This window comes from Salvelinus namaycush, chromosome 14, assembly GCF_016432855.1.
Source record: "Salvelinus namaycush isolate Seneca chromosome 14, SaNama_1.0, whole genome shotgun sequence".
Lineage (NCBI taxonomy): Eukaryota > Metazoa > Chordata > Actinopteri > Salmoniformes > Salmonidae > Salvelinus > Salvelinus namaycush.
Window position 1 is genome coordinate 13,115,490 of NC_052320.1, and position 26,678 is coordinate 13,142,167.

The window sequence follows — 26,678 nt, forward strand, 5'->3', positions numbered from 1 at the left end:
GATTCAGTCTTCCCAGCCTGGTGCAGGTCTACAATTTTGTTTCTGGTGTCCTTTGACAGCTCTTTGGTCTTGGCCATAGTGGAGTTTGGAGTGTGACTGTTTGAGGTTGTGGACAGGTGTCTTTTATACTGATAACAAGTTCAAACAGGTGCCATTAATACAGGTAACGAGTGGAGGACAGAGGAACCTCTTAAAGAAGAAGTTACAGGTCTGTGAGAGCCAGAAATCTTGCTTGTTTGTAGGTGACCAAATACTTATTTTCCACCATAATTTGCAAATAAATTCATTAAAAATCCTACAATGTGACTTTCTGGATTTTTTCTTCTCATTTTGTCTGTCATAGTTGAAGTGTACCTATGATGAAAATTACAGGCCTCTCTCATCTTTTTAAGTGGGAGAACTTGCACAATTGGTGGCTGACTAAATACTTTTTTGCCCCACTGTATCGTACTTTTGGAGAAATGTCCTCTGGTCTGATGAAACAAAAATGGAACTGTTCGGCCATAATGACCATCGTTATGTTTGGAGGAAAAAGGGGGATGCTTGCAAGCCGAAGAACACCCTCCCAAACGTGAAACATGAGGGTGGCAGCATCATGTTGTGGGGGTGCTTTGATGCAGGAGGGACTGGTGCACTTCACAAAATCGATGGCATCATGAGGCAGGAAAATTATGTGGATATATTGAAGCAACATCTCAAGAAATCAGTCAGGAAGTTAAAGCTTGGTCGCAAATGGGCTTACAAATGGACAATGACCCCAAGCATACTTCCAAAGTTGTGGCAAAATGGCTTAAAGACAACAAAGTCAAGGTATTGGAGTGGCCATCACAAAGCCCTGACCTCAATCCCATAGAAAATGTTTGGGCAGAACTGAAAAAGCGTGTGCGAGCAAGAAGGCCTACAAACCTGACTCAGTTACACCAGCTCTGTCAGACGGAATGGGCCAAAATTCACCCAACGTATAGGAAGCTTATGGAAGGCTACCCGAAACGTTTGACCCAAGTTAAACAATTTAAAGGCAGTGCTACTAAATACTAATTGAGTGTATGTAAACTTCTGACCCACTGGGAATGTGATGAAAGAAATAAAAGCTGAAATAAATCATTCTCCCTACTATTATTCTGACATTTCACATTCTTAAAATAAAGTGGTGATCCTAACTGACCTAAGACAGGAAATTGTTATGTTTTTCGGATTAAATGTCAGGAATTGTGAAAAACTGAGTTTAAATGTATTTGGCTAAGGTGTATGTAAACTTCCAACTTCAACTGTATAACCATAATCTAGATAATACACTACTGCCTGCCGTAGATGTCCATGTATGTGTAGATTGTGCTTTCCCCAACATGAGACCTTCATACCCAGACAGTCTATTAGTCCAGTCAATAATATGCCCATTGATCATGATCAATGACAGTGTGGTAGGCAAGTGAATTACATGGGGATCACAAAATTGCACACATGTTCAGTCACATAAGCACAATGTAATGTAATTACAGTCCTATAGTGATCACATCCATGCAGGATCATTTGATCACTCTGTCTTTCCACCTTTTGTTCTTTAGCATCATAATGAGGTGTATGTTTTCACAGTAAACCTAAAATGGCTGAAACAGTGGTCAGTATGATATTCCCTGACCCATTTGTCCATGGAGTGTGTTACACTGGGTTGACGTCGTGGTTCTGGTTGAGGTTGTGGTTGTGCATGGCCTGGTTGCGGTGGTGTCGGTGCAGGTGGATGGAGTTAGCCTCGGGCAGGTCGATGGGTTCGAAAGCGTTGGATACGGCGGGCATGAGCTGGCGGAAGATGCTGACACTACCATGCCAGAAGGTGGGCTGGGGAAGGTGGCCTGCGGGTGTCCAGGTATGAGTGGAGGGGTCGTAGGCCTCCACCATGTCAGACAGCTCAAATGTGTTGTCATAGCCACCAGACACAAAGAGACGACCACCCAGGACTGCCACACTGCCTCCTACATGGACCTGAAGAAGGAAACAGTACATATTTTGATATAAATACTATAAAGGCAGAGGGAAAAATCTGGCAGGCCATAACATTAGCACCTCCTGTGTGTCACATACCTGTGTCATGGGGCTGATCTTGTCCCATTCATTCTTCTGAGGGTTATAGATGTCGACCTCTGCCGAGTCATCCCTAGAAAGCAAGAATCCAGAGTGAGAAATGTCACGCCTAGCCTGTGGCTGTTTGTAGAGCATGGCGCTTGCAATGCCAGGGTCGTGGAATCGATTCACACGGGACAATTATGAAACAAACTGAGACAGCCTATATGGAGGAGGTCAGAGACCTGGCAGTGTGACAAAGGAGCTGATCGTGGACTATAGGAAAAGGAGGGCCGAACAGGCCCCCATTATCATCGACGGGGCTGTAGTAGAGTGTGTCGAGGGTTTCAAGTTCTTCGTGTCCACATCACCAACAAACTATCATGGTTCAAACACACCAAGACAGTTGTGAAGAAAGCACGACAAAACCTTTTCCCCCTCAGACTGAAAAGATTTGGCATGGGTCCCCAGATCCGCAAAGTTATACTGCTGCACCATCGAGAGCATCCTGACTGGTTGCATCACTGCCTGGTATGGCAACTGCTCTGCATCCGACCATAAGGCGCTACAGAGGGTAGTGCATACGGCCCAATACATCACTGGGCCCAAGCTTCCTGCCATCCAGGACCTATATAATAGATGGTGTCAGAGGAAGGCCCAAAAAATTGGCAGACTCCAGTCACCCAAGTCAGACTATTCTCTCTCCTACTGCACGGCAAGTGGTACCGGAGCGCCAAGTCCAGGTCCAAAAGGCTCCTTAACAGCTTCTACCCCCAAGCTATAAGACTGCTTAACAAGTATTCAAATGACCACCCGGGCTAATTACATTGACACCCCCACCCTCCCTTGTTTTTACACTGCTGCTACTCGCTGTTTATTATCTATGCATAGTCACTTTACCCCAACTTACATGTACAAACTACCTCGACTAACCTGTATCCCCGCACATTCTCGGTACCCCCTCTATATAGCCCCGTTATTGTTATGTAATTTTATTGTTACCTTTTCTTTTTTACTTTATTGAGTAAATATTTTCTTAACTCTTTCTTGAACTCCATTGTTGGTTATGGGCTTGTAAGTAAGCATTTCACGGTAAGGTTGTATTCGGCACATGTGACAAATAAAATTTGATTTGATGCATTCAATCAGTGTTGTAGTACTCGAGACCAGTCTCGAGATCACATATTAATTGTCTTGGTCTTGATACATTTGTACTCGGTCTCGGACAATGAGGACTCGTCATTTCTTCCTGAGACCAGCCAAGACCAGTGGAGGAAAAAATGAATTATCAGCCCCTGTTCAGTCAGCACATGAGTCTGCTTTGCCAGGCCAGATATCCACACTCCTTTCATGACACATTTTTATATCTTATAGACTATTAAAACCTGGGCTTTCTACTTTACTCATAACATTACTGTCCTTTACTTTTGTTGAAACATATCCTAAAACCTTGTCACGCTCTTTGGAATTTCTTTGCTCCCCTAGAAGAGGAGACGGGGAAATTATTTGAGAGTTGTGCACTCGCCTAGGGTAGGCCGGGCGAAATTGTAACATTTAGAATTTGTATCTGTTATTTAGAGACCATGGTTAGTGATGATTTGTCGTGGCTCTCTATTTGCCCTTATAATCAAATTTTTTACATTCTTACATTTACATCAGTCATTTTTACATTCTGAATGGCTAAAGAATCCATATGTTCTTCTGAAATATTGACACAGAAATACTGTACATTTTGAGCTCTTATTACTGTGGTCTTAAATTGGAATCGCATTGTTCTGGTCCCGGTCTTGACTGTGTCTCGCCCCCGTCCCGGTCTTGACTGTGTCTCGCCCCCGTCCCAGTCTTGACCCTGTCTTGTCTTGGTCTTGAATGTGTCTCGCCCCCGTCCCGGTCTTGACCCTGTCTTGTCTTGGTCTTGACTAGGACTCGATTTGCCCCGGTCTTGGTCTTGATTCGGTCTCGCTAGGTGGTCTCGAACACAACATTGCACTCAATACTATAAGTCGCTCTGGAAAGTGTCTGCTAAATGACTAAATGTAAAACCATATACCATACATCCTAGCTTTCTGTTTAACAGCTACAGCTGTCCTTAACATTAGGACAGAAATATTGACCTCTATGTACTTCCACATTATTTAGCAAGTTTCTATCTCATCCAACCTTTTATAAAGTTGATCCCATTTAGATTTAAAATAATTTTCAAATACTTTTTCACTGTCCCACATTCCTGTCCATATTCTCCTCACCTGACAAAGTAGATGAGCCCATTGAGAGTGACCGTCTTGGGAGCGAAAGACCACGGTGGCAGCTCGCCACAGTTGACCAGGGTCCAGCGGTTGGTGTCCACATCGTAACACTGTATGGCCATGTTGTCCTCCCCTGTTGTGGTCATGGAGCCGATGGCGTAGAGACGCCCCTTACAGGTGGTGGTGGAGCAGTTGTCCATGGAGTGCAGCATGGGGGGCAGGGCCTCCCAGCAGTCCAGCGCGTGGTCGTAGCGCTCCGTGCTGTCTGGCGCCACCACATACAGCTGACCTCTGAGGACACAGGAACTGTGGTACTCCCGGGCTTTGAGCATTGGCGACACCTCGGTCCACTCGTTAACGCTGGAGTTGTAGCGCCACACGCCGTCATAGAGACGCGAACCGTCAGATCCTCCTAGGGTGCAAAGGACAGGAGAGAGGTGTGTTTGAGATGGAAGAGATCCACAAAAGACATGCTGTTCTTCACATGTGGTCAGGTTACAGCTAAGTGGTGCTAATTGAAAACCCATGCATCACCCTTGGGTGTTCTAGCACAGAGGAAATCACCAATAGGTCAGACATGAGATCTGGGTAAAGGCTTTATTTGGAAGAATACTTGCCACATTTTATATGCTGAATAACTTGGCAACTGAATAATATATCTTCATTTCAATACTTCTTTCAGTTTCCTCAACATGTGTTGTACTCATTCTATGTCTGTTTAGCAGCTGTAGCTTCACCTTGTAGGTTTAATGACAGTAAGGACGTTGAATCAACCTGTCACCTTTCATAACACTAGCCCATCTCCCAACCATGTGCTCTGTGCTGCAGCCCCCTGCTGTAAGGTATGAGAGCACTGCTAATGATTTATGACCCCCATCACTGTCCTGACAGAATTACAGGCAGCGTGTGAGGGCCTGAGATGTTTTCTCAATGGAAACACTCTTCCTGATCCTGAAAGCCATTCGCTGATGATGATGGCCTCTTTGAGAGACCTAGTTTCAAGTACTATTTAAAATAGGTGATTGATTGAGCTAGCCTGGCTTAATTAATGAACCAATAGGATCGCCCTAAAACGGTCAAAACTGACCATCTCCAGGTGGGTTCAAATACACACTCAAAGTATATAAAATATTTCAAATAGTATTTGAACCCAGGTCTGTGTCTCAGTGAGCCCACCAACCACTGCTGCAGTCTTGGCAGGACAGCATGATCCTCCCACCTAGCTAGCTCACCTCAACGCTCCTCCCTCTCATATAGCCAGAGTGGCTGGCTGTGGTTTATTTAAACTCTTACTGCCTGCCTGCTATTTCATAAGATTCACTGACTGGAAGGCTGCAGAGCATTCTGGTAACAGTGACTAAGACATCACACAGCAACTGTAACCACTTATGTAAACTGCTGTGCGTTGTATATAAACACATCACACTGATGTAGATTGTGTTTTAAACATATAGACTAACCTACAGTATAAAGAAAGATTATATGCTGATGGATCCAGTGAAATTCAATACATTTTATACCTTTTCACATTTATAAACTACCAATTACCCTTCATTAATCCAATATAAAATATACCTTGATAGTTATGTGTTACCAAACAACATAAATAGTGTGTACAAGAGTGTATAACGAGCATTGTCAACCTACCTGTGACATACATATCATTGCCCAGGGCGGCCATACTGTAGCCCCCTCCCAGGTGATCGGGGAACTCGGCCAAGTAGCGCCACTGTCCAGTCTGAGGGTTGTAACAGTCCACAGTGACCAGCTCGTCACAGTCCTGGTCACAGCCTCCCACCACCACCAGGATCTCAGCCAGTCCGGTTGAGGGCCGTGGCCGCATGCGTTGGCAGGGTCTGTCGTGGCGGTCGTACTCACACGACTGGAAGCTCCGGGCCTCGCTCACCATCCTCAGGCAGGAGGGGGAGAGGTAAACCAGGGGGTCGCTTTCCACGTGGGCGAGTAGATAGAACCGACGTACAAAGGGTAGTCTGACCTGCTCCAGCAGTGTGGGCCAGTAGTGGAGCCGCCTCTGTAAGTCTGCTTTGACCCAGCGCACCGCGATCTGATAGACCGTTTCCTCCTTGTCCACACACAGCGCATCGTCCGACACGAATTCCAGCAGCCGTTTCCAGGGCAACCGCTCAAAGTCCTTGCCTTTGGCTAGGTCCACAATGTTCTTGAGGACGAAGCGGCGGGCGCTGACGGCCAAGTCACGGCAGGCGTAGGCCTCTGCAAAGTCCTGGATCTCCAGGCAGTTGGAGACGTCTAATCTCTGCTCCAAGAAGGCACAGCAGGCCTCTTTAACGGAGGGGAACTGGAACAGGTCGGCCGTCTTCAGCAGGAGGTCTACATTATCCTGGGTGACTGTGACTCGGCCTGTATAACAGAAGTCCACCAGCAGGCCCAGTAGTTCAGCAGACACCTCGTGAAGGACCACACGGTCCATGGCGCTCTCTCTAAGTGTCCCGGCGAACATGGCCCTGAAGTAGGTGCTGGCTGCGGCCAACACAGTCCGGTGGCAGTGGAACTCGCGGCCCTCGGCGCAGAGCGTGACGTCAAAGAACTTGCGCTCTGCGCGGAGTTCATGGATCCCCCGGAGCAGGTTAAAGGCGTGGGCCGTGTCGAAGAAGGGCAATGTGGATGGCTGTGTCTGCATGATTGGCTTCTCAGACATCACTTCTCTCTCCATCACTCCTCCCTCCATCTCTTTTGTCTGGATCTCTCGAAGAGGTTGTACTTAGAAGACAGGGTTAATCTGAAAACAGAAACACCATTATAATTTCTGTTACAATCACTTCTAAATGGGTTCAGGTTCACAGATTCACAAACACTGTACCACACAATCTAAATATGAAGCCTACAAACCAAAATAACAACAACTAAATGAGCAACACTGTGTAGGTATTCAACAGAGTTAGCATAAGAATTAGCAAGTTCAGCTACTTACAGAAACCTCTGGTATTTTCAATACAAATAACAACCAGCTGAATTACAGTAAAGCCAATGGTGAGGATCCCCTAACTGAAGAGCCCTACTGGGCGTAATAGGCGGTAAAACAACACAATAAACAAACAGTACAGCTCCAGTGACTATGAGCAGCTCCCTGTCCGTGTTAAAGAAAGAGAGCTTTCCTGTGCTGTGGGTCTAAATATACTTTGACAGGCAGTGTCCATTTCCATTGGATGGAGGGGGGTGGTACACCCCACATCAAATCCCCCCTCTTCTCATATACCTGTCTGCCTATCGTACGTCCTCCTATCCGCCCCCATGAGGTAGTCGTCAAACTAGAGCCTGCCAGCCTGCCTCTGGCCTGCTCACAGTCACCCTCAGACTCAAACACTGCACTCATAATATCCACAAATCAGCTTCCTAAAAACAACTGACAAACTAAATCAACCATCTGTTTTAATCAGGCCACACACAAGAAATACCTCTACTTGACGAAGAGAAAGTCTTAGTTATTTGACAACTGGTTTAACACTATAAATCACTGCGTCATGTCACAATATAATGAGAGCTCCCTGGTTTCTCACTGAAAAGTTATTACCAGCTGCTGTAATAAGGCCATACACAGAGAAATACCCCATCTTGACGAGCAGAGTCTGGCCTTCTACGGCAGAAAAAACAACAAGCTGACGAGCATTGAGTCTCAGCCTAGTAGACAGCTCACATTCCACACCAGGATTAAACAATGGAGTCAGCCGTTGGTCGGTCAACAGAGCCCTGTGAGCGATGAGCCAACTCCCACCAAGGACAGCGCAGGGAGGTAGCGGTCCTGCTGCTGGGTTGTTGCCCTCCTACGGCCTCCTCCACGTCTCCTGATGTACTGGCCTGTCTCCTGGTAGCGCATCCATGCTCTGGACACTACGCTGACAGACACAGCAAACCTTTTTGCCACAGCTCGCATTGATGTGCCATCCTGGATGAACTGCACTACCTGAGCCACTTGTGTGGGTTGTAGACTCCGTCTCATGCTACCACTAGAGTGAGAGCACCGCCAGCATTCAAAAGTGACCAAAACATCAGCCAGGAAGCATAGGAACTGAGAAGTGGTCTGTGGTCACCACCTGCAGAATCACTCTTTTTTTGGGGGTGTCTTGCTAATTGCCTATAATTTCCACCTTTTGTCTATTCCATTTGCACAACAGCATGTGAAATTTATTGTCAATCAGTGTTGCTTCCTAAGTGTACAGTTTGATTTCACAGAAGTGTGATTGACTTGGAGTTACATTGTGTTGTTTAAGTGTTCCCTTTATTTTTTTGAGCAGTGTATAAGGAAATCAGTCAATTGAAATAAATTGATTAGGCCCAAATCTATGTATTTCACATCAGCGGGAGTACAGATATGCTTCTGTTTGTCACAGATACCTTTAAAAAAAAAAAGGGTAGGGGCGTGAATCAGAAAACCGGTCAGTATTTACTGTGACCACCATTTGCCTCATGCAGAATGGCACATCTCCTTTCCATAGTTGATCAAGCTATTGATTGTGGCCTGTGGAACGATGTCCCACTCCTCTTCAATGGCTGTGTGAAGTTGCTGGATATTGGCGGGAACTGGAACACGCTATCGTACACGTTGATCCAGACAGAGCATCCCAAACCGAGGCTAAGCTACAGGACTGTTTTGCTAGCACAGACTGGAATATGTTCCGGGATTCCTCCGATGGCATTGAGGAGTACACCACATCAGTCATTGGCTTCATCAATAAGTGCATTGATGACGTTGTCCCCACAGTGACCGTACGTACATACCCATTCCAGAAGCCATGGATTACAGGCAACATCCGCACTGAGCTAAAGGCTAGAGCTGCCGCTTTCAAGGAGCAGGACTCTAACCCGGAAGCTTATAAGAAATCCCGCTATGCCCTCCGACGAACCATCAAACAGGCAAAGTGTCAATACAGGACTAAGATTGAATCGTACTACACCGGCTATGACGCTCGTCGGATGTGGCAGGGATTGCAAACCATAACAGACTACAAAGGGAAGCACAGCCGAGAGCTGCCCAGTGACACGAGCCTACCAAACGAGCTAAACTACTTCTATGCTCGCGCATCAGCTGTAACGGAAGACTGTGTGATCACGCTCTCCGCAGCCAATGTGAGTAAGACCTTTAAACAGGTCAACATTCACAAGGCCACAGGGCCAGACAGATTACCAGGACGTGTACTGCGAGCATGCGCTGACGAACTGGCAAGTTTCTTCACTGACATTTTCAACCTCTCCCTGTCCGAGTCTGTAATAGTCCCTGTGCCCAAGAACACTAAGGTAACATGCCTAAATGACTACCGACTTGTAGCACTCACGTCTGTAGCCATGACGTGCTTTGAAAGGCTGGTCATGGCTCACATCAACGCCATTATCCCAGAAACCCTAGACCCACTCCAATTTGCATACCACCCTAACAGATCCACAGATGATGCAATCTCTATTGCACTCCACACTGCCCTTTCCCACCTGGAAAAAAGGAACACCTATGTGAGAATGCTATTCATTGACTACAGCTCAGCGTTCAACACCATAGTGCCCTCAAAGCTCATCAATAAGCTAAGGACCCTGGGACTAAACACCTCCCTCTGCAACTGGATCCTGGACTTCCTAACGGGCCACCCCTAGGTGGTAAGGGTAGGTAACAACACATCCGCCACGCTGATCCTCAACACAGGGGCCCCTCAGGGGTGCGTGCTCAGTCCCCTCCTGTACTTCCTGTTCACTCATGATTGCACGGCCAGGCTCGACTCCAACACCATCATTAAGTTTGCCGATGACACAACAGTGGTAGGCCTGATCAACGACGAGACAGCCTATAGGGAGGAGATCAGAGACCTGGCCATGTGGTGCCAGAACAACACTCTCCCTGAACGTGATCAAGACAAAGGAGATGATTGTGGACTACAGGAAAAAGAGGACTGAGCACTCCCCCATTCTCATCGACGGGGCTGTAGTGGAGCAGGTTGAGAGCTTCAGGTTCCTTGGTGTCCATCCCCCCTTTTACACCGCTGCTACTCTGTTGTTATCATCTACGCATAGTCACTTTAATAACTCTACCTGCGTGTACATATTACCTCAACTAACCGGTGCCCCCGCACATTGACTCTGTACCGGTACCCCCCCCTGTGTATAGTCTCGCTATTGTTATTTTACTGCTGCTCTTTAAGTACTTGTTACTTTTATTTCTTATTCTTACTCATATATTTTTTTTAACTGCATTGTTGGTTAGGGGCTCGTAAGTACGCGTTTCACTGTAAGGTCAACACCTGTTGTATTTGGCGCATGTGACTAATAAAATTTGATTTGATACAGGCTTAATGGGTGACATGTCTGGTGAGTATGCAGGCCATGGAAGAACTGGGACAGTTTCTGCTTCCAGGAATTGTGTACAGATCCTTGCAACATGGTGCCGTGCATTATTGATAAGGAAATATGTTTTAATTGTGTTTTAATAAATGATTAGAATATTACACTCCTGAAACCATAAGTCTGAAACCATGTGATTGTATGAAATTGATTAGCCATATGATTGTATGAAATTGATTTGAATCATTAGATTATTATAATGCATGTATGTAAGTGATTAGAATCATTCGATTATTATAATACTGTGTGTGGTTTTAGTCAGTGGAATAATAATATATCCTGGAGTGTAGTTCTTAGTCAGAATCAACGTTTTGGGGACAATTTTGATAACAGACTGTCTGTCTGAGCCAGATTCGGGGCCGACCTTGGCTGGGACACTGAGAACTTCCCAGTACCAGGTCTCTCCCTATCTTAGGGGAGGGCAGGAAGACTCTATTTTCACGGACTCCCCTAATCTCTATTGGCGGGCGGATTTGATGGTTTGTGTGGAAGTATGTGTGTCACTATAAATTGAAGGTCTTTGTACTGTGCACGTTAGAACGTTCCGTGAATAAACATTTAACTATTGTAGACTGGGCCTCTGTCTGTTTCATTTCTATCAGTATCATACAAATCCTGATAGAGCAGACTGAGTAATTAAATTGAATTGGTTAATGAACAGGAGAACATAATTCTCGTAACAATTATCATGCTGAAACATGAGGTGATGGCGGCGGATGAATGAGATGGGCCTCAGGATCTCATCACAGTATTTCTGTGCATTCAAATTTCCATCAATAAAATGCAATTGTGTTCGTTGTCCGTATCTTATGCCTGCCCTACCATGAGGCACTTTGTTCAAAACATTGACATCACAACGTTGAAACTGGGATTCATCCGTGAAGAGCACACTTCTCCAGTGTGCAGTGGCAATCAAAGGTGAGCATTTGCCCACTGAAGTTGGTTACAACACCAGCCAAACTGAGCAATTGGAAGAGAAGGGTCTTGGTCAGGGAGGTGACCAAGAACCCGATGGTCACTCTGACCCGAGCTCCAGTTCCTCTGTGGCGATGCAAACAGTCAGGATGCTCTCAATGGTGCAGCTGTAGAACCTTCCAGAAGGACAACCATCTCTGCAGCACTCCACCAATCAGGCCTTTATGGTAGAGTGGCCAGACGGAAGCTACTCTTCAATAAAAGGCACATGACAGCCCACTTGGAGTTTGCCAAAAGGCACCTAAAGGACTCTCAGACCATGAGAAACAACATTCTCTGGTCTGATGAAACCAAGATTGAACTCTTTGGCCTGAATACAAAGTGTCACGTCTGGAGCAAACCTGGCACCATCCCTACGATAAAGTATGGTGGTGGCGGCATCATACTGTGGGGATGTTTTTCAGCAGCAGAACCTGGGAGACTAGGCAGGGTCAAGGAAAAGATGAACGGAGCAAAGTACAGAGAGATCTATGATGAAAACCTCCAGAGCGCTCAGGACCTCAAACTAGGGTGAAGGTTCACCTTCTAACAGGACAACGACCCTAAGCACACAGCCAAGACAACACAGCAGTGGCTTCGGGACAAGTCTCTGAATGTCCTTGAGTGGCCCAGCCAGAGCCCGGACTTGAGCCCGATCGAACATCTCTGGAGAGACCAGAAAATAGCTGTGCAGCAACGCTCCCCATCCAACCTGACAGAGCATGTGAAGATCTGCAGAGAAAAATGTGAGAAACTCCCCAAATACAGGTGGGCCAAGCTTTTATTTAAATGTTTTATTTATTTAACCTTTAACTAGGCAAGTCAGTTAAGAACAAATTCTTATTTACAATGACGGCCTACCAAAAGGCAAAAGGTCTCCTGCGGGGACAGGGGGTTAAAAATACTAAATGTATAAAATATAAATATAGCACAAACACATCACGCAACAGAGACAACACAACACTACATAAAGAGAGACCTTGTAACGATCTGGGTGTAGTGGGTGTGAAGTCAGGCGCAGGAAGCAGAGAGTTCAGTGGTAGTGCAAATTTAATGCACAAAACGGTGAACAAAAGCCACCCCACAAAACACAGGGCGCACACAAAACAAATGCCCCAAAACCGGGGACTGCAACAGTCCAGCAAAACCCACAAAACACGTATACCTCAAACGTGCACCCTAATTACACAAAGAATCCCGCACAAATAGCAGGCGGGCCTGCTGGGTAATATAGCCCAACTAATTAACCAAACACAAAACAGGTGAAGCCAATAAACAGAAAAGGGGAAAAAAGGATCAGTGGCATCTAGTAGGCCGGTGACGACGACCGCCGAGCGCCACCCGAACAGGAAGGGGAGCCACCTTCATTAGGAATCGTGACAGACCTAAGACAACAACATAGCAAGGCAGCAACACATGACAACACAGCATGGTAGCAACACAACATTACAACTGAATAGCTCCCGCGATATGCAACTTTTCAGGGAAATCAGGAACTAATACACTCAGTCAGTTAGGTAAGCTAAGGCTAGCTTTTTCAAACAGAAATTTGCTTCCTGTAGCACTAATTCCCAAAAACTTAGGGACACTGTAAAGTCCATGGAGAATAAGAGCACCTCATCCCAGCTGCCCACTGCACTGAGGATAGGAAACACTGTCACAACTGATAAATCTACAATAATCGATCATTTCAAAAACAATTTTTCCACGGCTGGCCATGCTTTCCACCTGGCTAACCCTACCCTGGCCAACATCTCAGCACCCCCTGCAGCAACTTGCCCCCCCCCCCACCCTTCTCCTTCACCCAAATCCAGACAGCTGATGTTCTGAAAGAACTGCAAAATCTGGATCCCTACAAATCAGGGCTAGACAATCTGGACCCTCTCTTTCTAAAATGATCCGCCAAAATTGTTGCAACCCCTATTACTAGCCTATTCAACCTCTCTTTCGTATCGTCTGAGATCCCCCAAGATTGGAACGCTGCCGCGGTCATCCCCCTCTTCAAAGGGGGAGACACTCTAGACCCAAACTGTTATAGACCTATATTCATCCTGACCTGCCTTTCTAAAATCTTTGAAAGCCAAGTTAATAAACAGATCACTGACCATACCATACCAGATCCCACCTTACCTTCTCCACTATGCAATCTGGTTTCCGAGCTGGTCATGGGTGCACCTCAGCCACGCTCAAGGTCCTAAACGATATCATAACAGCCATCGATAAAATACTTTCTTTCGACTCTGTCAATCATCGCATTCTTATCGGCAGACTCAATAGCCTTGGCTTCTCTAATGACTGCCTCGCCTGGTTCACCAACTACTTCTCAGATAGAGTTCAGTGTGTCAAATCGGAGGGCCTGTTGTCCGGATCTCTGGCAGTCTCTATGGGGGTGCCACAGGGTGCAATTCTCAGGCCGACTCTTTTCTCTGTATATATCAATAATGTCGCTCTTGCTGCTGGTGATTCTCTGATCCACCTCTACGCAGATGACATCATTCTGTATACTTCTGGCCCTTCTTTGGACACTGTGCTAACAAACCTCCAAACAAGCCTCAACGCCATACAACAATCCTTCCGTGGCCTCCAACTGCTTTTAAATGCTAGTAAAACTAAGTGCATGCTCTTCAACCAATTGCTGCCCGCACCCTCCCGACCGACTAGCATCACTACTCTGGACGGTTCTGGACAACTACAAATACTTAGGTGTCTGGTTAGACTGTAAACTCTCCTTCCAGACTCACATTAAGCATCTCCAATCCAAAATTAAATCTAGAATCGGCTTCCTATTTCGCAACAAAGTCTCCTTCACTCATGCCGCCAAACATACCCTCGTAAAACTGACTATCCTACCGATCCTTGACTTCGGCGATGTCATTTACAAAATAGCCTCCAACACTCTACTCAGCAAACTGGATGTAGTCTATCACAGTGCCATCCGTTTTATCACCAAAGCCCCATATACTACCCACCACTGCGACCTGTATGCTCTCGTTGGCTGGCCCTCACTACATATCCGTCACCAAACCCACTGGCTCCAGGTCAACTATAAGTCTTTGCTTGGTAAAGCCCCGCCTTAACTCAGCTCACTGGTCACCATAGCAACACCCACCCGTAGTACGCGCTCCAGAAGGTATATTGCACTGGTCATCCCCAAAGCCAACACTTCCTTTAGCCGCCTTTTCTTCCAGTTCTCTGCTGCCAATGACTGGAACGAAATACAAAAATCACTGAAGCTGGAGTCTTATATCTCCCTCCCTAACTTTAAGCATCAGCTGTCAGAGCAGCTTACCGATCATTGTACCTGTCCACAGCCAATCTGTAAATAGCACACCCAACTACCTCATCCCCATATAATGACTTACCCTCTTGCTCTTTTGCACCCCAGTATCTCTACTTCCACATTCATCATCTGCACATCTATCACTCCAGTATTAATGCTAAATTGTCATTATTTTCGCTTCTAGGGCCTATTTATTGCCTACCTCCCTACTCTTCTACATTTGCACACACTGTACATAGATTTTTCTATTTTTCTTTGTGTTATTGACTGTACATTTGTTTATGTGTAACTCTGTTGTTGTTTTTGTCGCACTGCTTTGCTTTATCTTGGCCAGGTCGCAATTGTAAATGAGAACCTGTTCTCAACTGGCCTACCTGGTTAAATGAAGGTGAAATAAAAATAAAAACAACAACATGGTAGCAACACAACAAGGTAGCAACACAAAACATGGTACAAACATTATTGTGCACAGACAACAGCACAAAAAGCACAAAAGACAACATCACACAAAGCAACCACAACTGTCAGTAAGAGTGTCCATGATTGAGTCTTTGAATGAAGAGATTGAAGAGAAAAAAAATCCAGTTTGAGTGTGTGTTGCAGCTCGTTCCAGTCGCTAGCTGCAGCAAACTGAAAAGAGGAGCGATCCAGGGATGTATGTGCTTTGGGGACTTTTAACAGAATGTGACTGGCAGAACGGGTGTTGTACCAGGGGCTGAACCTGTTTTTTATTTCTCATTTCTTTATGGGGGCGTGTTTGTTAACAATACCACTGAAGATATAAAAAAAGAAGGTCCAAGCGTCTTCGACAGAGGGGATCAAGCTGATTCTATACCATTTTACAGAGGCCAGTTCATGAAGGAAGGCTTGCTCATTAAAGTTTTTTTTAGCAAGCGTTAATGACAAATCAGGACAGGTCGTTTCACTGAGCAGCCATTACGAACACAGGCTGTAAAACAGTGATCACTAAGGTCATTACAGAAAACACCAGACTGATACCTATCAGGATTATTTGTGAGGATAACATTGAGGAGTGTAGCCTTTTCTGGGTGTTTGGAGTCATACCTTGTGGGATTGGTAATAATCTGAGAAACATTTAGGGAGTCCCATTGCTTTAGGACTTGTCAGGTGGTTTAAGCATGTCCCAGTTTAGGTCACCTAGCAGGACAAATTCAGACTTAGTGTAAGGGGCCAGGAGAGAGCGAAGGGCAGGTAGGGGTCATACCCAAGAAGATTAGAGGCTGTAATCGCTTCCTAAGGTGCTTCAACAAAGTACTGAGTAAAAGGTCTGAATACTTATGTAAATGTGATATTTGCAGTTCTTTTTTAATTATACATTTCCAAACATTTCAAAAAAATGTTTTTTTGCTTTGTCATTATGGGGTATTGTGTGTAGATTGATGAAACAATGTAATCAATTTTAGAATAAGGCAGAATGTGGAAATAGTCAAGGGGTCTGAATACTTTCCAAATGCACTGTAACTTGGGGGGCCAAATAAATCACCTGCGGGGCAAATTTGGCCGCAGGCCGCCAGTTGGGAAACCCTGCCCTAAAGGTTACTCTACAGAAGCAGGCCTGAAACCTGCTCTGGAGTTTAACTTCAGCTGTTCTATACTCCTGGGTAAGTGATTGTCAGGTTAAAAGGGATTATTGCATTTCCTTGCAGAAGGTTCTGGTTGATCAATTGTACATACGTTTATGAGGTCAATGTGTTAATTCATATGGTACAGTATTATTATACAAACTAACTACTGTAGTGCCTTTCTGGTTGTAAATTAAATAGGATAATATCAATCCACACTACTAGTCCTTCTTGCCCACGTCTTGTGTGCAAGTCAGTATGATACCCTACTCTGTAACTGTAGATGAACAACAACTGTCCAAAAACGAACATATCTGTTAGAACTAGATCAGTGGGTCACAACATAAAGAGTAGGTAAGTGTTTCCCAAAGACCCGAGAGGGGTATTGAGCAACTTATGGGTAGTGTGTTTACCATCCTAAAATAGCAGAGAGAAAGCGATTGCCTCACTCAGAGGGAGAAAGAGAGCAGAGGTGGGTGGACAAACTGGACGGTATGTCAGGACCGTGAGAGGAATACAGAGAGTAGTGTGACCATCAGGCACCATGTGACTAGAACTTACCCACCAACAGAAAGCATATAATGTATATTAGAATGCAGACTGATGCATGCCACTACCCTCACCACATTTCATTACAGTAGTTGCCTGTGTGACTGGCCCAGGAACTAGGAACTTGACTCATGCTCTATAGTTAGGGAGTATGGCCTCCTTGGCGAAACCCCTTAAGATAGGGCTAACATGGTCAGTCATAGATCTAGATAAACAGCCAGTCATCATCTAAAAAGTTTCTGGACTATTTACAGCAGTCTTGGGTGGAAATGAGGAATGGCTGATGATGAGCTAAGCTTGGTAATAATGGTAATATATGAGTTGCTAGGTATAATTTCCTTCTAAATACACTATTTGACATAAATTAATGTAGGGTTGACAGTAGAGGAAAATGTCACCACGTGGTTTCTCAAGAAGATAAAAGAACAAGGCCTCACTTTCAGCCTGAAAGTCTTCTTTAGGTTCTTTTTATAATATGGCTGAAGCTACAGGGTGTAAATGTAAACAAAACAATGTTTAAGTCCTCAAATGATATGAAAAGCTCCCAGAGAAGAAGGCTGGATTGTTCTTCATGAACATGTAGCCTACAGCCAAAATATTAATAATGTTATTAAGTGTGGTTTCAGAAAGTTCTCAAATCCAGCTATGGAATGTTTTTTTGGAAGCTAAGCCTATTCTGTGTACATGGATGGAGAAAATCAAAACCAGACTGAACCGTTTTGCTTAGAGCAGGTCCTTCTACTAGACTATTCAGCCAAAACAACATCTGTTGACCCCTGCTGATAGGACATGGTAAACACCAACTTAGCAACACCATTTATCTAATTACGCTCGGTTCAAAACCAAAACCATGGCTCCATAAAGTGCCTAGTCACCACTCAAAATGAGCTTCCACAGACACAAAGACCCATTAAAAAGAAAGAACAGTGATTAAAAACCCAGGATGCATTCTAAAAAGCCTGATGTCTAGTTTAACGCCGATGTGCAAAACCGATGTCAAAGCTGACGTGCATACCTATATAACGTAGGTACATGACGTAATGACGCCATGTAAAATGTTGCGCTACACGTGCAACACAGCATTCCTAACCTAGCCCACAATGTCTGCTGTGTGGATCGAGCAGTCAACAAGTCGAGCAGTCATTTGAAAGAGTAAGAACATTTTTGTGAGACAATTCAAAGGCGAAATACATTAACGCCAAGATAATGGAATTCATTGCCCTTGACAATCAACCGTTCTCTGTCGTGGGTGATGTTGGCTTTCACCGACTGGTCGAGCACGGTACACATTACCAAGTGTACTATTTTTCAGATGTTGCCCTACTGGAGTTACAGAGTAACACAGTAATAGCGTCACTGCTATTAGCTTCACGACATACATACTATGGAACGCCGTTTGGGTCTTTGCATGTCAAAAAAGATACACGTCAAATAACACTATTTGATGCATCAAATAACACTATTTAACCCGTTAAATACGTTTTTAATCTCACACGTCAATTACACAGTTCTATTATAGAATGTTGTATGTTCTGAATTTGCACATGCAAGCCAAGCGCCACCACTACTATCAGTAGCACTGTCAAAGCTGTACAAAAAAGTCTGCACACAAGCAAACACCGGCCAGGAACGATGTGTTTACAATACCGCGTTGGTAATAAAACATTATTTGTTAATCCACAAGTCTGAACACAATGACCAGCATAAACTGCAGTTATTTTCATTATTCTTAGCAATGATTTAGGAATCCTTGTGAGTAGGTATTAGCTCGGTAGCCACTTGTTGTTCGCCTATTGAAATTAAACTTCAGTTCATGAAAATAAATAGCTAGCCAGCTACTTAACCCTGTTGCCCAAAGCTAACGTTATAAGCAGCCAGCTACCTTCATCAAATGAGAACTGTCTTATAATTAAGGGTTATTTTAGATAATGACACCTAGCTATATAGTTAGCTCGCTAACTATAGCTACTGAAACCGATTATGTTGTTTTGCTATGTTTTTGGGGAAGAACATTGTTTGCATCCATGAGTTAACTATAGCTTTTTTTATGACCAGCACTGTAGGTGCGCTAGACAACTTTACCAGCATCATAGCATACGCATCGATGAATCGTTGTGACATATGAAATACGAGTGATTGTGTAATCAATGTGTAATAACTACATAAAGAAATGTATGAACGCATTAAATTATTATGTGACGTGCAGTCATATTCAGGTCCTGATTGGTCAACAAGCTTATTTGACTCGTCAAATAGGGTTATTTGACACTGTATCTTTTTTGACACGCAAAGACCCAAACAGCGTTCCATAGAAATCCTGGTTGAGAATGAAACGACTGAACAAATGAACAACGAAACAGCACAGCACAGCAAGTAAGTGAAAGAAATAGGTTTTGATTATGTTTTACTGGTAATGGAGACATACGTAAATGCCAGAGGTGTGGACTCAAGTCACATGACTTGGACTCGAGTCAGACTCAAGTCACAAATATGATGACTTTCAACTCGACTTTGACTTTAACACCAATGACTCGTGACTTGACTTGGACTTGAGCCGACTCGACCTGACTTGATACCCTCCCCAAGTCCAAATATTAAAAATGATGCTATTAAAAAAAGTGTGCAGCACATCAACTCTTCATTTAACAGATTACAGTTTGAATCAGACAGCAGCCAATCAAATTGTGCCAGCTGAGAAAAAGTTGTGCGTGGCAGTGCAGAGGAACGTCGGCGGGTGAATTCAGATGGAACCCTTGGAAAGATGATACCCAAAATTATTATTTTCGGATATATACGCTGTATCAACACAAAATGAATTGCAACTTGCAAAACATGCGGGAAGAAAATTATAGACGGAAGCGCAAAATTTCCAACTTTGTTCGACATTTGAAGCTGCACAAAGAACGGTATTTGAACTTGCAACCTTTCGATTGCTAGTCCAACGCTCTAACCGCTAGGCTACCCTGCGGTTAGAGTGTTGGACTAGCAATCGAAAGGTTGCAAGTTTAAATCCCCGAGCTGACAAGGTACAAATCTGTCGTTCTGCCCCTGAACACTGGCTTACTGGTGCTCTTTCATGCCGTCCCTGGGAGGGGTGCGTCACTTGAGTGGGTTGAGTTACTGACGTGATCTTCCTGTCTGGGTTGGCGCCCCCCCTTGGTTTGTGCTGTGGTGGAGATCTTTGTTGGCTATACTCGGCCTTGTCTCAGGATTATAAGTTGGTGGTTGAAGATATCCCTCCAGTGGTGCGGGGGCTGTGCTTTGGCAAAGTGGGTGGGGTTATATCCTTCCTATTTGGCCCTGTCCGGGGGTATCTTCGGATGGGGCCACAGTGTCTCCTGACCGCTCCTGTCTCAGCCTCCAGTATTTATGCTGCAGTAGTTTGTGTCGGGGGGCTAGGGTCAGTTGGTTATACCTGGAGTACTTCTCCTGTCTTATCCAGTGTCCTGTGTGAATTTAAGTATGCTTTCTCTAATTCTCTCGTTCTCTCTTTCTTTCTCTCTCTCTGAGAACCTGAGCCCTAGGACCATACGTCAGGACTACCGGGCATGACGACTCCCTGCTGTCCCCAGTCCGCCTGGCCTTGCTGCTATTCCAGTTTCAACTGTTCTGCCTGCGGTTACGGAACCCCTACCTGTCCCAGACCTGCTGTTTTCAACTCTTAATGATCGGCTATGAAAAGCCAACAGATTTATTCCTGATTATTATTTGACCATGCTTGTCATTTATGAACATTTTGAAAATCTTGGCTCTCTCTAATTTTCTCCTTCTCTCTTTCTTTCTCTCGGAGGACCTGAGCCCTGGGACCATACGTCGGGACTGCCGGGCGTGGTGGCTCCTTGCTGTCCCCAGTCCGCCTGGCCTTGCTGCTGTTCCGGTTTCAGCTGTTCTGCCTGCGGTTATGGAACCGCCACCTGTCCCAGACCTGTTGTTTTTCAACTCTTAATGATCGGCTATGAAAAGCCAACTGAAAATTATCCATGATTATTATTTGACCATGCTTGTCACTTATGAACATTTTTGAACATCTTGGCATAGTTCTGTTATAATCTCCACCCGGCACAGCCAGAAGAGGACTGGCCACCCCTCATAGCCTGGTTCCTCTCTAGGTTTCTTCCTAGGTTTTGGCCTTTCTAGGGAGTTTTTCCTAGCCACCGTGCTTCTACACCTGCATTCTAGCTGTTTGGGGTTTTAGGCTGGGTCTCTGTACAGCACTTCGAGATATTAGCTGATGTACGAAGGGCTATATAAAATAAACTTGATTGATTGATTGATTGATTGAACAAGGCAGTTTAACCCACTGTTCCTAGGCCATCATTGAAAATAAGAATTTGTTCTTAACTGACCTGCCTAGTTAAATAAAGGTAAAATAAAAAAATAAATAAATGATCAAGTTCCCGCAATGAAGAGTTGATGTGCTGCACACTTTTTTAAATAGCATCATTTTTAATATTTGGACTTGGGGAGGGTATCAAGTCAAGTCACCCAAGATTGAGCTACAATTGGCTAGGCAGTTGGTACCCTAAATCCTGCCCGATGTTACTACTGTTCCTAAAACCATTGACACACGTTAGCCTACTGTAACCACACAGAGAGAAAGAGTGTGTGTGTGTTAAGGTTGGGCGATTGTGTACAAGCCTACATCGCCTGATTGCGCCCCATAGCGATCGTCGATCACTATTGGGGGTGTCTTTCTCATGGCTACCCATGTATTTCCATGGAAATATAATGTTTATTTGGAAAGTAGTAAATATATAGATATTTTTAAAAGCATTCGTGATTTGCGTAAATGTAATATACTAACTATTACTCTTGTTAAAAATATGAAATGGTATTACATTTGGCGAAGAGCACATTATGACTTGTTTAGGACTCGAAACTCAAAGTTTAGGACTTGAGACTTGACTTGATACTTGACGGTCTTGACTTGAGATTTGACTCGGACTTGCCTGTCTTGACTTGGGACTTGACTTGGAACTTGAGTGCCAAGACTTGTGACTTGTAAAACAATGACTTGGTCCCACCTCTGGTAAATGCCAACAAAATAACTTTCTGGTCAGTGTGGTGTGTGTGTGTAACCTTTATTTAACTAGGCAAGTCAGTTAAGAACAAATTCTTATTTACAATGACGGTCTACCCTGGCCAAACCCGGACGACGCTGGGCCATTTGTGTGCCGCCCTATGGGACTCCCAATCACGGCCTGGTGTGATACAGCCTGGATTCAAACCAGGGACTAGTGACACCTCTTGCACTGAGATGCAGTGCCTTAGACCGCTGCATCCATGTGTGTGTGTTAACTATTTAACTGTACTATAATGCTTAAAAGGCCACTAAAATGTTAAATATCGGTTATCGATATCGGGTTTTTTTGCAAGGAAAATATTGGATATCGGTATCGGCCAAAAATGGCATATTGGTGCATCACTATCTCTTTTGCCAACTCTTATGGTCGGCAGGTAGCCTGGTGGTTACAGCATTGGACTTGTAACTGAAAGATTGCAAGATTGAATCCCTGAGCTGACAAGAATCCCTTGCCCCTGAACAAGGCAGTTATCCCACTGTTCCTAGGCCGTTATTGAAAATAAGACTTTGTTCTTAATTGACTTGCCTAGTTAAATAAGGGGGAAAAAAAATATATATATATATGATTAGGCAAGACATCACAAATCTGGGACCAGGCTAATATTGCACCTGGTAGGCAAATGTCCATGACAACACAGCTGCTACAGGGCCTGCATACCAGGGGCCATGAGAACCAACTGAGTGGAGTGAGCTAAAGCTCCGGGTTCTCCATAGCTGATCCCCATGCAGGCTCGTTTAGCCATAAAAAGGCAGGCTAGTCAACCACTGGTCACATTCCATCTGGAGAGAAGAGGGACAGTTTGATCCCTGCATGTGGGGCTACTTAGATAAGAGTAACACCGTTGGAGGTGGAGGACAAAGTCTGGTATGCTGACAGATGGGCACATTGTCTTTGCTCACACCAACGTATAACTTGAATGTACTTTTCCATAACGCCGATGGATAAGAATAATGTCCATAGTTAGGGACATATATTTACAACTAACTGTATGTACCTGCAACAAACATACTGCTTTCATTTCATTGTTTACGTTCTAGTCCACCAACCCAAATCTACAGTAAAACATAGTTGTGCCCATGAGCACTGTAATTGTTTGAATTTATGATAATGAAAAAAAGTCCACATAGCTAAATTATCGTAAATTCCATGAATCTTTTTTTGGTCTGTCAGTACAGTAGGTCTATTCTTATTTAGATTCTGTTAATCATCAACAAGGAAAACTATTATGTATTGACGGGTGTGTCTAAGTAGAAACACGAGCAGCAATATCTGGTAGAAACAAAGGGACTAACATGCAGAACTCAGTTATTATTTTATATCAGACATGCCTACTGTCCAATCACAACTGTATATATCCTTTCCACCGAAGAAAAATCTTCGCAGACATAAAACAGATCAATCATTAAGTAAATATACTTACCAAATGTAACGTATTCTAGTCAACGAACGGGTTATAGTTTTAAACGCTTAAAAGTTGTTCACATTTCGTATCTGAAAATAAACGTTGATGTTGCTTCTCTTCTCCAGTCATCTGCGTCATGATTCCGCGTCGTGTGAAGAATTGGTATAGCCTCTAAATGCTTCTCATTGGATACAGTAGTTGACACAGTGTGACGTCACAACTTTCAACGTGGTCTCAGATAATTTCGTATTATTCTGTAAGTAAATCGGTATATATTTTTAACTAGGCAAGTCGGTTAAGAACAATTCTTATTTACAATGACGGCCTACCCGACCAAACCCGACGACCTGGGCCAATTGTGCACTGCCCTATGGGACTCCCAATCACGGCCAGATGTGTTACAGCCTGGATTCGAACCAGGTTCCATAGTGAAGCCTCTTGTACTGAGATGCAGTACCTTAGACCGCTGTGGTACTCCGATATACTCCAATTAAAATGATATGTTACATTTCATATGGTATGTGTTAATTTGTGGATGTCCATCGTCCATTTCGTATGGTATTGTAATGAAACAGCAGGGAGCAGGTCTTGAACCCTCGACCTTCTAAGCCCGGAGTGGAGTCCAGCGCGCTATCGACTGTGCCGCAAAAGCATGCTCGAGCGGGAAAGTCGATATCCGTGCTTATAAACTCAGGGTCGTTACAGTACTCCATCCTTTCAAAGAGTGCGTCCTCGCGCTAGCTTGCGACTCAACGTCTTATAGGAACGCGCTCACCGGCCAAGCACACACACTGTCGTGGATGCAAGGTCCGATCACTTCTGACACCAATGTAATGAAACAGACAGGGAGCAGGTCTCGAACCCTTGACCTTCTAGCCCGAAGTCCAGCGCGCTATCGACTGTGCAGCAAAAGCATGCTCAAGCGGCAGAGTCAATATCCGCGCTTATAAACCCAGGGTCATTACACTATGTTATGATTTGGATTACAATTTCTGTGATATGTTCCGAATTTGCTAAATGTACAATATGTTCAAAATTCGCAAAACGTATGATAAGTTACAAAATCCAATTTGTTGTGGCTAACGTTAGCTAGGTGGTTAGGTGTCTAATGCTAACGCTAGCTAGCTGGCTAATGTTAGCTTTGTTAAGGAAAGGGTTAGCTAAAATGGTTAGGACTGGGGTTAGGGGAAGGGTTAGCTAACATGCTAAATAGTTGCAAAACCGTTAAAAGGTAAATTGCAAATGAGCTAAAATGCTAAAGTTGTCCGTGATGAGATTTGAACACGCAACCTTTTGGTTGCTAGACCATTATGCACCCACTCACCCCAACCAACCCCCTTCTTTCATTTTTGCCGTAATTAACCTTCTATATAATGAAACCATACCAATTTGAGTGTCCCAGATTTACATTTAATTTGTTATGTGTAGTCTATGAGACCAGTCTGCAATTTGTTACAATGTAGTTACAATGTAGAAAGAACTGAAACCACTGGAAATTATTAAATTTTTTGTCTAAATAGTAGGTTCTTGAACATTTTACCGTATGTTTCCTTGACAATTATGTTTTATGTTTGACCCTGGTTCGTTCCCAGGCTGTGTCCCATAGGGCGGCGCAGCGTTGTCCAGGTTAGGGGAGGGTTTGGCCGGGGGGGATAGGCCATCATTGTAAATAAGAATTTGTTTCAAAGTTAGATAAAAGTTAAATATATTTTTTAAGTATACACAGTAGCAATTTTTGTTTTTCATCAGTTGCTTTATGATTCTAAAACCTAATAAAATGCAACATATTTTAACCAAAGTTCATATTCTATCAGGCAGATGGAGCTGACAGTGTATGGTTGTGACCATGGTGATTTCAATATTGTTTGTTTAAATCTGTCAAAAGTAGAGAACTTTACAGACCATGAGTGGTCTTGTTACACTACATGTAGTGAGGACATGAATAAGGGGTCCTGATGGAAAAGCTGACCCTGCTCATTCCTGATTATAATATAGGATTTTAGACAAATCTGAGAGAGTTGGCCAAATCTCTGGCCAAATCTTTTAGGAATCACAGTTTTGAGAGAAATATTCTTTAAAGTCACAGAGGGCTGTTACAAGAAACTATATAAGCTATTTTTTTCAGTTAATATTTGTTATCTATTATTATTATTATTATTATTATATGTTAGAATGTTAAATACTTTTTTCTAAAGTTTGAAATTGGGATCATTTCCTCCAGACAAGGGCATTTCCAGGCATAGAGCCGACATGGAAAATAATAATATTAAAAGTACAGTATTTTGACAAAATTTCCTTATAAAATCCCCCCTACACACATTGTGTAATGAATGTCTGGACTGCAACTAAACCAGGCCTCATTATCATGGCTTTCTCCCAGCCAGGGCCCAGCTTGGAAAAAAATATTTACTCAGATAAAAGCTCTGCTTGAAGGCATATCCAACCCTATCTTGATTTTGGTTGAATTTTTTTAACGATATCAATACAGAAATTTGTATTACCATATCTTCAATTAGGATCACATCACAATTTAATGAATGGTTTAATGTTTTGACACTGATAGACACCGTTGATGGTCAATCAAAAGCTAATTCTCTTTGTAAACATCTCAGGAATCAGGAAATATAGCGTGTATAGGCCTCACTAGTCACTCAATTAGATTTTTTAAGCATATGAAGGACAACAATATGATAATCATGACCTCTATGCTTAATTTACAGAACTGCTTAAAATTCAGAGCATTCTTTGTACCACTACCACTCAATCATAAGTGAGCAAAAATAGTATAATGAGCGAATAAAATGCATTCTTTAATCTAGAAAAAGGCTTCATGCGGGAAACCTTAGTTGCTACATCCATTTTTGGACTTATAAATTAATGATATATACCCATTGATTCTTAAAGAATATAACTTATAAATGCCGCTTGAGCTTAGTTCAACTGTCGTACCCCATCAGAACCTAAAATATAACCTTGTTTTACTCCAATGTTTGTAAATAACACTGTATAGCCTCAAAACATGATTAAAACTATACCTTTTGGTGTTATGGATGGTCAGTCCTTGCATCCATATCTCTGTCTATGAATTTGAGAGTGGTTACAATTCTCCAGGCCCATCCTTTCGCTTTAAAAAAAAACAGAGCCGGGGAGGACCTTTTGTTA

The 26,678-nt window shown here is 43.8% G+C and overlaps 1 protein-coding gene across 1 annotated transcript; it reads right to left on the bottom strand.

Annotated features, from left to right (window-relative positions):
- Positions 1–1,178: 1,178 nt before the first annotated feature.
- LOC120059164 (kelch-like protein 21) lies at positions 1,179–23,646 on the bottom strand. The gene is made up of 5 exons (XM_039008006.1): positions 23,535–23,646; positions 5,952–7,062; positions 4,305–4,716; positions 2,080–2,152; positions 1,179–1,980 (listed from the first exon to the last, which is right to left on the bottom strand). The coding sequence occupies exons 2-5, from the start codon at positions 7,009–7,011 to the stop codon at positions 1,660–1,662; spliced, it is 1,866 nt and encodes a 621-aa protein (XP_038863934.1). The 5' UTR covers positions 7,012–7,062; positions 23,535–23,646; the 3' UTR covers positions 1,179–1,659.
- Between the last annotated feature and the right edge of the window lie 3,032 nt (positions 23,647–26,678).

Excerpts from the sequence above, each read along its gene's own strand:
- LOC120059164 (XM_039008006.1), bottom strand. The coding sequence starts at position 7,011 with ATGGAGGGAGGAGTGATGGAGAGAGAAGTGATGTCTGAGAAGCCAATC. Across the intron at positions 2,153-4,304 it reads GGGCTCATCTACTTTGTCAG|GGATGACTCGGCAGAGGTCG; the intron begins GTGAGGAGAATA and ends CTTGCTTTCTAG. Across the intron at positions 1,981-2,079 it reads AGATCAGCCCCATGACACAG|GTCCATGTAGGAGGCAGTGT; the intron begins GTATGTGACACA and ends TTCCTTCTTCAG.